This window comes from Raphanus sativus, chromosome 6 (genome assembly GCF_000801105.2).
Source record: "Raphanus sativus cultivar WK10039 chromosome 6, ASM80110v3, whole genome shotgun sequence".
NCBI classification, from domain to species: domain Eukaryota; kingdom Viridiplantae; phylum Streptophyta; class Magnoliopsida; order Brassicales; family Brassicaceae; genus Raphanus; species Raphanus sativus.
Window position 1 is genome coordinate 33,060,226 of NC_079516.1, and position 15,361 is coordinate 33,075,586.

General features: G+C 26.1%; 2 protein-coding genes across 2 annotated transcripts; both read left to right on the forward strand.

The window, feature by feature from the left end:
- Positions 1-7,056: 7,056 nt before the first annotated feature.
- On the forward strand, positions 7,057-8,039 carry LOC108832432 (putative defensin-like protein 234). Its single transcript, XM_018605922.2, has 3 exons — positions 7,057-7,077; positions 7,617-7,668; positions 7,843-8,039. Exons 1-3 carry the CDS (start codon positions 7,057-7,059, stop codon positions 8,037-8,039), a joined length of 270 nt encoding a protein of 89 aa, XP_018461424.2.
- A 4,244-nt stretch (positions 8,040-12,283) lies between these two features.
- LOC108832434 (pathogenesis-related protein 5-like) lies at positions 12,284-13,225 on the forward strand. The gene is made up of 2 exons (XM_018605924.2): positions 12,284-12,354; positions 12,457-13,225. The coding sequence occupies exons 1-2, from the start codon at positions 12,300-12,302 to the stop codon at positions 13,140-13,142; spliced, it is 741 nt and encodes a 246-aa protein (XP_018461426.1). The 5' UTR covers positions 12,284-12,299; the 3' UTR covers positions 13,143-13,225.
- Positions 13,226-15,361: the final 2,136 nt, after the last annotated feature.

Sequence of the window (15,361 nt, forward strand, 5' to 3'; positions counted from 1 at the left end):
GAACATGAACAAGCTTAAGAGTGAGAAGAAAAGTGAAGGAGAAGAGCAAACTATGCGATAAAACCGATTCTCTACACCAATATTTCCTTACCCTTAAGTCTTTAATTTAATCAGAAAGACCATTTTTTACACATCTCCCAATTCAAAATTTGATTATATGAAATTGATGATTTTTTCGCGGAAAATTTCAAGAAGCAAACACATAAGAATAGAAAAAAAGATTTGTTATAAAAAACGGTTTTTCAAGTCATTGACAGAGGGTGACTTTCCATGACAAATGCAAATGATGGCAAGCTTAGTTTATGATAATATTATTTTACTTTTTGCATGTGATTGTGTATACAAGTGAAAAACAAATTCGAAAAACTAAATTGGATTTATATTAAGGATACAACTATTAGGTATATGTTTCTTAGTTAAAATAATCGAAGTGACATAATGTTAGAAACTTAATTAGAACGAACTTTAAAAACATGATTCTATTTTTGATTTGTAATTTGATTTGTAAAATAATAGACAAATTTGACGTGATAAAAATATAAAATTAATTTACGGGCATAATTCGTTTCCGTCAACGTGAAGATGAGATTATGATCTGGTTTATGTTTTTGGTTATTGACACTTGATTTGGTTAGGTTAATGTGGATAGGAGATTGAGATCCGATTTATGTTTTTGGTTTTAAATTGACATTTGATTTGGTTAATTTGAAAGCAAATTTTCAAAAACAAAAACAAAATGATAGAAAAAAATATTTTTAGTCAAAAGAAAAAACATATATAATATGAAATGTTCTGATTATATAATATAAAGTTCCGTTTGAAAATATTTATTAGATCCCATAAAAAAATTAGAAATAAGATTTCAAATATATATAAAACTTTCAAAGGTTAAACTATCACAAAAAATACAAACAAAAAAATTCAACTATCACAAAAATGTTTACACAATATAAAATAAAATAATTTCAAACTCTTTATTATGTATACTATAAATATAAAATATTCATAAATTCACAAAATATATAGTTCAGAATACAACTTCCAACGAAATAATTGTATACAAAATATTTGAAAAATCAAAATTGTCCCGGGCATAGCCCGGGTTAACCCCTAGTACTAATAAAAGTAGCCTTTTGAGGCTCTAGAGAGCGTCCACATAAACAAAACAAACTTTTCCCGAAAGATGCCATGTGACAAAACTATTAAAAATAAAAATAAAATAAAAAGTAAATATATGATATAATAAAAAATATATAATAAGTAAATCTACAGTATAAGAAATAGAAATATTACATTAAACATCTATCGTAATATTATCATTTGATATAAAATAAAAAACAGAATATATAAATATACAATAGAAGAAAAAATAAAAATAAGTAAATATAAAATTAAGAAATTAAAAACATAAATTAAACAACTATCTGAAAAATATAAAGTAAAATAAATATTAAAGAAATATACAATATAAGAAATAAAAATATTATATTAAACAGTTATCGTAATATTAGAATAAGTAAATATACAATATAAAGAAAACAAATAAAAAGTAAATATAAAATATAAGAAATATTATATTAAACATTTATCATAATATTAGAATAAGTAAATATAAAATATAATAAAAATAAATAATAAGTATATATACAATATAAGAAATAAAAATATTATATTAAACATCTAACGTAATATTATCATTTCATTCAAAAGCAAAAACAAAATAGAATAAGTAAATATACAATATAAAAAAAATATACAATATAAGAAACAGAAAAACTAAATAAACATATATCTGAAAATGTGAGTAAAATAAATATTAAATAAATATAAAATATAAGAATTAAAAATATTACATTAAACATCTATTATAATATTAGAATAAGTAAATATAAAATATAATAAAAATAATACTAAGTAGATATACAATATAAGAAAAAGAAAAACTACATTAAACATTTATCTAAAAATTGCATAATATGATAAATAATAATTAATATACAATATAAGAAATATAAATATTACATTGAACATCTACAATTTGATATAAAATCAAAATAATCATAATAAGTAATTGAAAAGAAAATAAGAAAAATAGTAAAGATACAGTATAAGAAATAGAAAAAGTACATTAAATCTTAAGAATTTATAGGTTTACAATTTATTACTTTCAAATATTTTTATATGTAGATATAAATAAGAAAAAACATACAATATAAGAAATAAAAAAATTACATTAAACATCTATCATAATATTATAATTGGATATAAATTCAAGAAAGATATAATAAGTAAATATACAATATAAGAAAAATAAATAAATCTAAAAAAATGTATAGGTTTACGTTTTATTATTTTTAAATATTTTTATATGTAAATATAAATAATAAAAACAAACATACAATATTAGAAATAGAATATTAATATTACATTAAACATCTATCGTAATATTACAATTTATATAAAAGCCAAAAAAGTATATATACAATATAAGAAATGGAAAAAATACATTACACATCTATCTGAAAAATTATAGTTTTACATTTTTATTATATCTAAAAAATTTATAAGTAAATATACAATATATAATATATAAGTAATTTTATAATATAAGAAAAAATAAATAATAACTACATATACTATATAAGAAAAAAATATTGCACTAAACATATATCATAATATTTTCATTTGATGTAAAAGCAAAAATTTAGAATAAGTAAATATACAACATTAGAAAAATAAAAAATAAGTAAATATATAATATAAAAAATGGAAAAACTAAATTAAACATTTATCTGAAAATATAATAAATAAATATAAAATATAAATAAAGCTAAATAATAAGCAAATATACAATATAAGAAATGAAAAACTACATTAAACATCTATCTAAAAATGTTTATGTTTTCTTCTCAGAATATATGTATAAATATACAATATGTGTAATTAGATACGTTTTGATATATGTTAATTCTTGGGCCATTATTTTTTATTTCCAGAAAAAATTAATGGTTAAGCACCAATATGTGAATTGAATGTTTGTGTGAATACATGAGTGATTTGTATTTATGGTTATCATAATAGAAAGTTTTCATATTTTTAAGTTAAAATTATTGTATTGTATGTTGATGTGACTATTCTTTACGATGTTTGAATTTTTTTTTGTTATTCATGTGCTTAACCGTAAATACAATACAATAATTTTAACTTAAAAATATGAAAACTTTCTATTATGATAACCATAAATAAAAATCACTCATGTATTCACACAAACATTCAATTCAGAATACAATGTCCAAAATAATAATTAGATAGTTAACATTTGAAAATAAAAAATAACCTGCGCGTAGCACGGGGTTAACCCCTAGTATTAGAATAAGTAGGCTTTTGAGGCTCCAGAGAGCGTCCACATCATCGGAAAAAAACTTATTCTAGAAGATGCCACGTGACATTAATACTAAAAAATAAATATCTAAATAATAAATCAATGTACAATATAAGAAATAGAAATATTACATTAAACATCTATGGTATTATTATCATATGATATAAAAACAAAAAAAATAGTAAGTAAATATACATTATTAAAATAGAAATAAGTAAATATACAATATAAGAAATAAAAAATTAAATTAAACATCAATCTAAAAATGTATAGTAAATAAAATATAGCATTAAAAAATATTATAATATTAGAATAAATAAGTATAAAATTTGGAGCGTCGACATCAGCAAAATTAATTTCTTCCAAAAGATGCGACGTGACATTATTACCAAATAAAAATAAAAAAATAAAACAAAAGTAATATACAATATAAAAAAATAAAAAATAATTAAATATATAATATAAGAAAAAAAATAGAATAAGTAAGTATACAATATAAGAAATAGAAATAAGTAAATATATAATATACGAAATAAAAAAATTAACGAAACATCTATCTGAAAATGCGTAGTAAAATAAATAATAAGTAAATATACAATATACAATATAAGAAATAAAATATTACATTAAAAATCTATTATAATATTAGAATAGGTAAATATAATATATAAGAAAAATAAATCATAGGTAAACATACAATATAAGAAAATATATAGTAAAAGAAAGAAAATTAAATAAATATACAATATAGAAAAATAAATAATAAGTAAATATAAAATATAAAATATCTATCTAAAATATATAGTAAAATAAATAATAAGTAAATATACAATATAAGAAATAAACATATTACGTTAGACATCTATGGTAATATTACAATTTGATATAAAAGCAAAACAATTAGAATAAGTAAATATACAATATAAGTAAAATAAATAATAAGTAAATATATAATATATAATAAGTAAACATATTTCTGAAAATATGCTTGGACAAGTTCACATCGAGACAGTGAAAATCAACTTATATGAAGTATTTCCCATATGGCTTCATCACTCATAGTTTTTGCATCTCCAGACAAAAATGTCATGCACATTCTGTAGGAAAAAAGTAAAAATGCAAAAAAAAAACATATCTATCATTCAATCTTCCAGTTATAGTGTTTGCAAATGTAAAGAAATTATAGACTAAAGACTGCATTTTGAATAAAAATATATGATTTCCAAACGAGTAAGATGGAGAGATTGGCAAGTGAAAAACTATAGATTTTTTACCACGCACATGATTGTTTTCAGTCTTCTCCTTTCAGTTCATTTTCTCTAAAAACAAAAAGAAAAAAAAAACATAATGAGTTACAATTTTTTGGAATGATGGTAAATAGTATTGAACAATAACTAAGAAACAAAGTCTAGATCTATCATAAACAAACACACCAGCTATAAACACATGCAAACAATATTAAGACACAACCAAATCTATCACAAACACTGCAACAAAAAAGAGTCAGGGATACAACCAAATCTATCATAAACAAACACGCCAGCCATATACACAGCTGCGATTAATATTACAAATTAAAAATTGTACCATACTGATCTTCAAAATGCACACAGAGCAAAGTCTCAAAGCAACACACAGTGGTGTTGTCATAACATAAAGAAAAGGACCTCACTGCCACAAACCAGAACTTTAAAAACTACAAACCAACATGATGCTAACAAAGAGCAAAGGTGATAACCACAAAAAAATGGCATAGACGGAGCACACAGCGAAATCTACCACGAGAAATTATAGCACGAAACAGTTATAAAGATGTAAATATAAATATGCAAAAAAAACAGAACCCAAAGATGATAAAAGCTTATACTTTAGACATCCTTAAACACACAAAGATCCAATTTTTATAGTTGTACTCAAACTAAACTTAGTCACAATATCATATAAACCCATCAACTGATTGAAATTATCCTAACTTTAGCAATACAAAAGAGAAGTTAAGACATCAATTACAAGAAAAAAAAATTGATCGTCATGATTGAGAAAGAACATGAAAAAGTTGGAGAGCGAGAAGAAGGGTGAAGGAGAAGAACAAACTATGTGCTGAAACCGCTCACCAATATTTCTTTACTCTTAAGTCTCTAAATCAGTTAGAGAGACCCTTTTTGATACATCTCACATTTCAAAATTTGATTGTGTGAAATTGGAGATTTTTCGCCGAAAATTTCAAGAGGCAAACACATAAGAGAAGAGAAAATGTTTTTTTTTTGTTTGAAAAAATGGTTTTTTCGAGTCATCGATAGAGGATGAGTTTCCACGATAAAGGTAGATGATGGCAAGATTAGTTTACGATAATACTCTTTTACTTTTTATGTGTGACTGCGTATAAAAGTGAAGGACAAATTTGAAATTTTAACATTAGATTTATATTAAGACTACAACTATTAGTTAGACGTTTCTTTGTTAAAAGTAATCGAAATAACATATTGTTAGAAACTAAATTAGAAAAAACTTTAAAAAATAATATTGATTTATAATTTGATTTATAAAATAATTAGACAAATTTGACATGATAAAAATATAAAAATTAATTTAATATCTATTTAAAAATGAATTAGACATTTTAAATATATTTAAATTATTTGTATTTTTTTGTACCCGCCCGTAGGGCGGGTTTAACCCTAGTATATTTATATATTAAGACATATTTCAATATTATACCATTATCAACATTGTGTTTTGTAATTATTTGATCAAAACAGAGTTATAGTAGAGAAGTATTTTTTTACTTTCTTTTCAAATATACTTTATATTACTTAAAATTGTTGAAAAACAAATTCAATTTTTTGCAATTTTTTTTGAGAATTCATGTTATATAAGTAAAATATTAAAGATACTTTTAGTTTTTTTCAGTCTGAAATATGTTAAAAGTGTACATAACATTAAATATTTAACCAAAACTATTATGCAAAGTGAATAAAACATCTTAATAATAGTAAATATAAAAAAATTATGCAACTTAATATATCTCAACAAAATTAATAAAAATCTCAATACTGGTAAACATCTCTATTTAGTTTATGTTATTTAAATTATTTTTAAACATCTAAGAAAATTATATGAAGAAAATATTTTTATTAATTTGAGAACATCAAGGTTTTCTTTACATTGAGAACATAAAGATTTTGTAAATATCAAAAATTTTGAAATAAAGTTTCCTTATAGATAGAGTATTAAAAAATGTTTGACTTAATGTTTTATATTGTTTAAACAATATTAATTAAAAATTGTGGAAGCCCCCTGGTCCAGTGGTTTGACTAAGGGTTCAATTGCTTCTACACCCAGAGGTTCAATTGCTTTAACTAAACTATCTACTATAAAAATCATCCAATAATTATAACAACACACAGTTGACCAATCAATTATGGATTACTGATCATCAAAAAACATACAATAAGAACACCACATATACTACATACGTAATCAATACATCACCCCAATATATACTAATCTTGCAAAAGTTTACATAAAAACCACACAAACAAGATATAGAATTATACATCATCCCAATATTTTCTTCATCTATATTTTTCTAATCTATATTTACAAGTTTGTTTCTTTTTCTCACGGGTTTCTTTACTGTCATCCAACTCAAGATAATCACAAGAAATGATGTAATGTCGAATCTAATTCTTAATGTATAATTAAAACATAGTTTACTTAACCAAAAAAGAAACCATATTAAAAAAACAAATAATATTATTTTAGAAAATCATAACTAAATTTTCCAGATTGCATGTTTCATTTAGTGTTCAAATACAATAACATGTACAAATTTAATTAATATTATATTTTACATAATAAAAATTATATTAATAATAGAATTATATTAAATATTTATTCTAACTATTTAAATTATTTTTTAATTTCTATCCCGTCCGTAGCGGCGGGCCGGCCTAGTTGACCAATATAGCTTTGAAGAATAAACTGAAGATTGCCTTCTAAAATTAAAAGATTCCCATTAATTATTCTGGATTTGGTCTTTGTATTCATACTTTCCAAATCACGTGATTACCAAGGGATTTGTTGAATATGCATATATATATATATATATATATATATATATATATATATATATACGGTTGTATTCTCTCATCCAATACAATACATAGAAAATAATTGGCACAAAAAAAGTGAAAATTAAAACTCACACATCAAGAATCATGAGATCTGCTAGTATTTTTTGGTTTCTTGTATTCTCATGTTCTTCATTATGAACAATGTCAAAGGTAAGGCATCAATTTTCTGTTTCTATTGAGTAGTTACACTTTAACTTTTACCTCAAATACGTTCTCCATGGAAAAACTTAAGAACATGTAGTGCTTTAAATTTGTTGAATTATCAGTGACTAGATTTTTATGCTTAAAACTTTACAATTTTGTATGGTTGGTATGAAATAATAGACGTGGAAGCTAATTTGACTCCAATGGGTTGCGGCGGCAGCGGGAAGGATCTTTTTATGGGGGGATGCGGTCCTGACGGAAACAAAACGTGCATAAACGAATTTGTTAAGAAAAGAGGTGAAGCCAATAGGCCTGATAGTTGCAAGTGTGATGAATTTAGCATACAACATTTATGCCTGTGTAATTCTAATTGCTAGCTTTTTTGTTATAAGTCTATAAAATAAATTCTATAACAGAAAATAACGGAGAATTATACAGAAGAAAACTAGTATAGTAGTATAATGTTGTTTCTGTAATTACCTTTAAAAAGTTCTAGTGTTTTCATTAATTATTATGACATTTTAGTTAATATAACATATACTAGAGTTTTGACCCGCACACTCGTGCGGGTATAAGTTTTTGTTATATATTTATAATTCTTCAGTTTTAACATTTGTTTCTGTTACTGAACTTTATAAATTAGAAGTTTGTGTTTATCTTTCTATGGTTTACTGTCTTTTATTAAAATATAATATATTTTAAATTAAAGTTGTATATAAGGTTCATATTTGATATTGAGATTTTCTAAAATAAATACATGTTTAGTTAAAAGAAAAAAAAGATAGAAACATTAAAAATAAGTATAGTTTTTTTTTAAATAATTAGCTAATAATTTAAACTAGATTTTGACCCGCACACCCGTGCGGGTGTATTTTTTTATAAATTTTGTTGCTATTTGTTTTTCATGTCAATTAAGTTGGGCAATCCAAAAAATCGAACAGATCCCGATCCAAAAAAAAGTACCAAACCCGAACCAAAATTGATTAAATATCCAAATTATTCAAAATTTTAGTATTTACAGAAAACTGAATCCGATCCGAAGTATTTCGGATACCCGAATGTATTTGAAATAGATTTATATATTTATATATATTATTTTTAAAAATTTAATGTATATAAAAACATCCATATTATATATGATGGTAGTTTTATGTTGGTTTAAGTAATTAAAATATATATAAATAGTCAAATGTAAATATCTAAAATAGTTATAGTATACTTAAAATGCCAAAAGTACCTAAAATAATTATTGATTTTCTATCCAAATATTTAAATCAAACCAATTTATATGTTAAGTTTAGGTATTCTGACATATGTTATTCAAATTTATATGTAATATATTATTTTGTTTATAGATTTTGAGAAATTTAAAGTATATAACGAATTTTGAAATAATTAAAATGGGTTATCCGAACCCGAACGAACCCGGAAAGATCTGAGTCGAATTCGAACCAAAGTTTAGAAATATCCGAATGAGACTGAAATCTTTGACCCCGGAAACCCCAAAACCAAAACAGACCCGAACCGAATCTGAATAGGTAATCGAACGCCCACCTCTAATTAACAATCTATTTTTTTCTTTAAAAACAAAACAAACATATAAATAATAGTATTTTATATGCACTATCATATAAATAATCACATATATTATATTTTTAAAATTTAATGTTAATTATAAAAATATAATTTAAATTTGTATATGAAATTTGACTTTGTATTATATTTTTTATATATATAGAAAATATTTTTAATAATGGTTGTTGGAAAATATTTTAATATTTTTTTTGAATATATATATATATATATATATATATATAATATATATATTTTTGAATTGATTTTTGATATCAATCAATTTTAAATTATTATTTTAATTTGAAATATATTAGAGAGTTTAAGTATTGTTTTTCTTTAATAACATAAATTCATTCTTTTCTTAATATACTCATATATATGTTTCCAAACAACATTATATCATTTTTATACTCTTATTCAGAATATTTTCGTAGCTCTGATTATTTTGCATTATTCAGAATATACTTTTCGATTTTATAGTATTCCGAATAGAAAGTTAGCTTAATCAGAAGAATATAGCCTTTAATTGATAGATTTAAAACGTGATTTGCAGGATTATAATAAAAAGAAATATTATGTTATTTGATTGATATGGTAATTAATAATTTATCTGCGGATTGATTGATATCTTGATTTGAATGTTTAGAAAGAAAGGAATATTGTGGTCACTGATTGATAATAACTGTTAAGAAGATTTGCGAAAATATAGGAATAGAGTTGATTGATATCTTAATTCTTATGCATAATTGCTATTTTGGTAGGTAATATCTTTTAGGTAATTAATAAATGATTAGTTTTGGTTTTTGAACTTCTTCAATTTTGGTATTATCGAATTTTTAAAAATATAATTCGCTAGCTTTCTTAGCCACCACGACATCTGGTGGTTCTGTATTAATTGAATCAATTTTTATGGTTTACAATTAAGACAACGGTTAAATAATCTCAGGATCGGTTCAATTTAAATATAAAACACAGTGTTTTAACACCAGTGGCATTTATTTGTAATATTTGTGCAACTTTAAGGAGTAAATACAATTTGTACTTCCCTTTTAATAGTTTAGATTATTGAATTGGGTCATTTGGTTATTATTTTAAATTTGGTTCATATATCAGAATTTAGAGTTACATATGAACTGTTTTGTTAAAGAGAATAGATTGTAATATACTAATTTAATAAGTATTCTTATTAGGTATCTAAATAACTTATATTTGGGTAGTTAATATGTAGATAAATATATCTGTGATTAATGGGAAGATATATCATGTAAGATTTTTGCAAATTCAAGGTCTGTCTAACCCGAGTAGACTGGGACAAATTGATTTGTGATGAATGTGAGTTGTCTTGTTTGGTGATTATTTTATGGTTTGTTAAAATTGACAGAATTATTAAATTGATGTAGTTTTTTTAAAGTTGTTAAAGCCGTTGCTTTATTTGTGATGGTATGGACGTAATGGTTGGTTAATTTTTGATGGTTTAATTTAAGTGTTAAAAATGGTTTAAATAATGGCATGGATTTGTAAATACTAAGAAAAATTAGGGCTAGATACTAAATGTACTTCAGTTTTAATAAATTAAATTTGTGTCTTTCATTGTAAGCATATTTCTATTTTTTGTAATCATATTTGTGTATAAATTTTAATCAAAATATATTTTATAAAATGATAGCAATTTAAAGTTGACCCCGTATACGTTCGTTTTTCCGTAATTACATGTGTATGCTCTAAGTCCATACACTCGTTTCTTTGTAACTTTTTCTTATATGTTAAAGAAATTTAATTTATATGTTAAATTTGTGTTCATGATTTATATTAATTGTTGTTTTTAAAAAGGCTGAAAGATATTTTTATACACACTATATTCATAAATTCCTTTTGTAATTTTCTTTGTCACAAATAAATTTCTTTTTGTAATTTAAATAAGAAATAATTAATTATAAGTATTGTGGATTTTATTATAGTCATTAACTAAATTACAATATAGATCATAGTATATATATATATATATAATTAATGTTAGATTTAATGAGTATGCAACAGTCTTATAGAGTTTAATACTCCAGTGCAACATTTTCCCCTCAAGATCTAAACTCAGTATTTCTTTTAATTTAATATATGGGGATGAATCTAAACCTGTATAATAATGACCTATCAAATGCTTCAGATAATTTATTAAATTGTTACCGAAAGTTAGAAAAAAAAGAGATGCATCTTATCGTATAATTGCAAACCATTAGACGTCAGTTAATTTCTACAATACAATTGCTATGATAACTGGTTAAATACAATGAATAGAAATATAGTTGTTCGGTTTTGAATGGATATCGTTATGGGAAAGAAGAAGCGCTAAGGAAAACAAATTTATTGTTAACAGATTCTCTTAAAATACGTTTGATATTATTCTGATTTGATTTATTTTAAAAATAAAAATATTACTCAATGGCATGTGATAGTAATTATTGTGGAAAACTTAGAGTTAAATACAAAATGTACTTCAATTTTAATAGTTTAGATGACTAAAGTTTTTTTTGATAATCCAGTATCCGACCACTAAGCGTGATCGACTAGCCCACCGGACTTATATCCATGCCATTACAGGATTTTTAAGCGTCCACTTAAGGGCTCCTGGTTACGCAAAGTGGTCTGGAGAGCGAGAGGAGCCCGAGTAAATCCTCTCGTGGCCAGCGCGGATCGAACCCAGGGCGGGCACTCCAGCCGGAGTTCCTTTACCACTAGGCCAACAAGCGCTGGTTGACTAAAGTTTATGTCCATTAAAATATTTCTATTCTATTAAAAAGAATTATTTGACCCGAGCTTTATACGAAAGATGATTTGTTTCGATTTCAATCTCAGTCAAGCCAGATTCTCTTAGTATTATAATGTTCAACGATCTCTAAAAATTTATGAAAAGACATTAATTTTCACGTGCCAGTCTTAGGTAAAAAAATTAAAAAAATTATAGATTCCGTCGGTAGCATAATTGAAAAGAACCTATAAATAGAGGGATCAGTGCCATTAACATCCATTCATCACTACACATTCGGTCGATACTTGAGAAACTAGAAATGGCGAATTTCTCCGGTTTACGCCTTCTCTTCTTCTCCTTCATCATAGCTACAGGTAACAAACACACATATACATACCTTTCAGAAACATTCTTCCTGTTACATGCAGAGAAAAGGGTATAATAATTAACTATTTTCGATTGTTTATCTTGTAAAGGTGCAGTGTCCGTCGTCTCCGGTACCGTTTTCACCATCCAGAATAGCTGCAGTTTCCCAGTCTGGCCGGGAATCCTAACCGGAAACGGCGGCGCACAACTCAACGATGGCGGGTTTACCTTAAACCCTGGAGCGTCCGTTGACGTAACCGCACCTGCGGGCTGGTCCGGCCGAATCTGGGGCCGAACAGGCTGTAACTTCGACGGCTCAGGCGCCGGAAGATGTCTCACCGGAGACTGCGGCAACAAATTAAGATGCGCCGGCGCAGGAGGAGTTCCACCGGTCACGCTCGCCGAGTTCACCATCGGCAATGGCGGCGCGAAGGACTTCTACGACGTAAGCCTCGTCGACGGTTACAACGTCCAGATGGGGGTCACGACGCGAGGCGGCTCAGGCGATTGCCAAAACATCGGATGCGTTGCGGACGTGAACGGGCGCTGTCCGAACGAGCTACGTGTTATGGATGGGGCGAATGTTGTGGCGTGTAAGAGCGCATGCGAGGCTTTTGGCAAACCAGAGTATTGTTGCACCGGAGCGTTCAATACACCGGAGAGTTGTCCACCGACGAATTACTCGAGAATTTTTAAAGGAGCTTGCCCTAAGGCGTATAGCTATGCATACGACGACGCTTCGAGCACTTTTACTTGTGCCAACGCTAACTATTCTATCATTTTCTGTCCTAGATAATTATCGTTATCGGACAATTTGTAATATTATGGAACTATGGATTCGTTGATACTGATAAAAGGTTTTCTGGAATGAGATAAATTCTGCAGGCTGGAATTATAATGAATATAAATTACAGAATGAAGTTCAGCGATAAATGGTTTCATCAGTTAACTTCTACACAAAAGCAGATCTCTTATATATTAATGAGCTTTTAACACTCGAGATCACTTTTGAGTTTATTATTTCAGCATAAGCCACATATTGCTACACACACTTTTTTCAACTAGATCTAATATTTTATTAATAAATTACTAAGACTTTTTCTTAGATTCATCCTCTAGGGTGAACCTTTAGGTTCACCTACCAATAGATAGTTGTTATTTTGAATTTAGTATCTTTTAATTAAGAAAACAAAAATAACTTGCCAAATTATATTATGCTTTTAAAATAAATAAAAAAGATTAAATAAATAAAAATAACAATAGTTTTCAATAAAATTATTTTAAAAAATATTTATTTATAAGATTTGGAGTTTAGTGTTTAAGATTTATAGTTTAGAATTTATCCAAATGTTTAGTGTTTTTCCAAGGGTTAGGGTTTACCCAAGGGTTTAGGGTTTACCCAAGAATTTAGGGTTTAGGATTAGAGTTTAGGGTTTAGTGTTTTGTTGACAACATGTTTAGTGTTTTTTCCAAGGGTTTAGAATTTATGATTAGAGTTTAGGGTTTAGTATTAGAGTTTAGGGTTTAGTGTTTTGTTGACAACATTATTTTTTTTTAATTCGTTTTTATATACTATTTTTATTTATTTTTAAATTTTATTTTGAAATAATAATATAATTTAACAAATTATTTGTTTCCTTAATTAAAAGATACTGAATCTAAAATGACAAATTTCTATTGGTTGGTGAACCTAAATGTTCACCCTAGGGAGTGAACCAAGAATATCTCAATTACTAAAGATAGCTAACTAAAGAACAATTCTAACTAAATGATTTTTTAATATATATATTCCCTCTTTCATCATCTCTCTCTTTCTCCTTTCTTTCACAACCATCGCTTGCAATCCAGAAAATTTTCCTTTTTTTTGCTAAAATCCTGAAAATTATTTGCAATTCAAAAAACTATGTTCTTCTTCACCTTGCTTTTTGGTCCTCTTCCACTGGTAATTTCAAGCAAGTTCAATTACCAAGCTGTGGTGGTTTGTCTGAATCTTAGTGTATACCTTCATACAAAACCAGACAGAGAAATCTGATGTAGTTTCGCCGCCGACCGACTCGATCTCTGGCTCAGTTTCCAAACTCTTCCTTCGCGGCGAATATATATATCAGTCGCCACTGCATCGTCACTGTATGCGGTGTCGCATCTCATCTTCCTCCGCGTGACCTCTCCAACCGTCGGTGTCAAACTTTGAAGGGTTCCATTCCTGAACGAAGTTTCTTATATTTGTACAACTGGTCCTTTAGCTTTTAACTATTTACAAATTGACCCTAAAAGTTGTAGATTTGCACATTTGCATTTCAATTAGGAAGATTAGTAGGAAAATGCAATCTAATCTAAAATGAAAAGCTAAAACCATGAAAAATTATTATCGTTTAAATATTAGCCATATGTATGATGATTCATGTATATTCATATGTACATTAATCAATGTACACACAGTTTTTATTATCCACAGGCACAAGAATTTATATGTACACGAGTTGGTTTGTGCAAGAATTCACATGTATATCTGATAATTTTGTTAGATATATTTGTAATTTGCAATATATGGACCAGAGAAAATATTAATCGAGGTGTACATATATTTTCAATGTCCACATATACAATGTTTCACAAAACATCTCATGTATACTGATTCAACTTATTATAAATCACTAAAATCATAAGATAATGTCATGTTTCCAAATGCCCATTTGCATCATTTCTACAAAATGTTTGTAATTTCAAATGCAGACACAAAGTTTTGATTTGTGAATAATATGACATGATATTTAATATATTTCTCCAAGAATTTGAGTTGTTTTGTGAAAGGGAATATTGGTTCGAAGAAATCGCTAATTTACCATTAGAAAATATAACAGACTCTTGAAATAATAGTTAGATAGATATTATAATCATGATTACCAGTGGAGTATACATGTGAGTTTGTGTACATATATACACATGTACAAGTTTACAAGTGTACAAAGCTTACAAAAGTACATGTCTACAGTTTTACATGTGTACATGGTATGT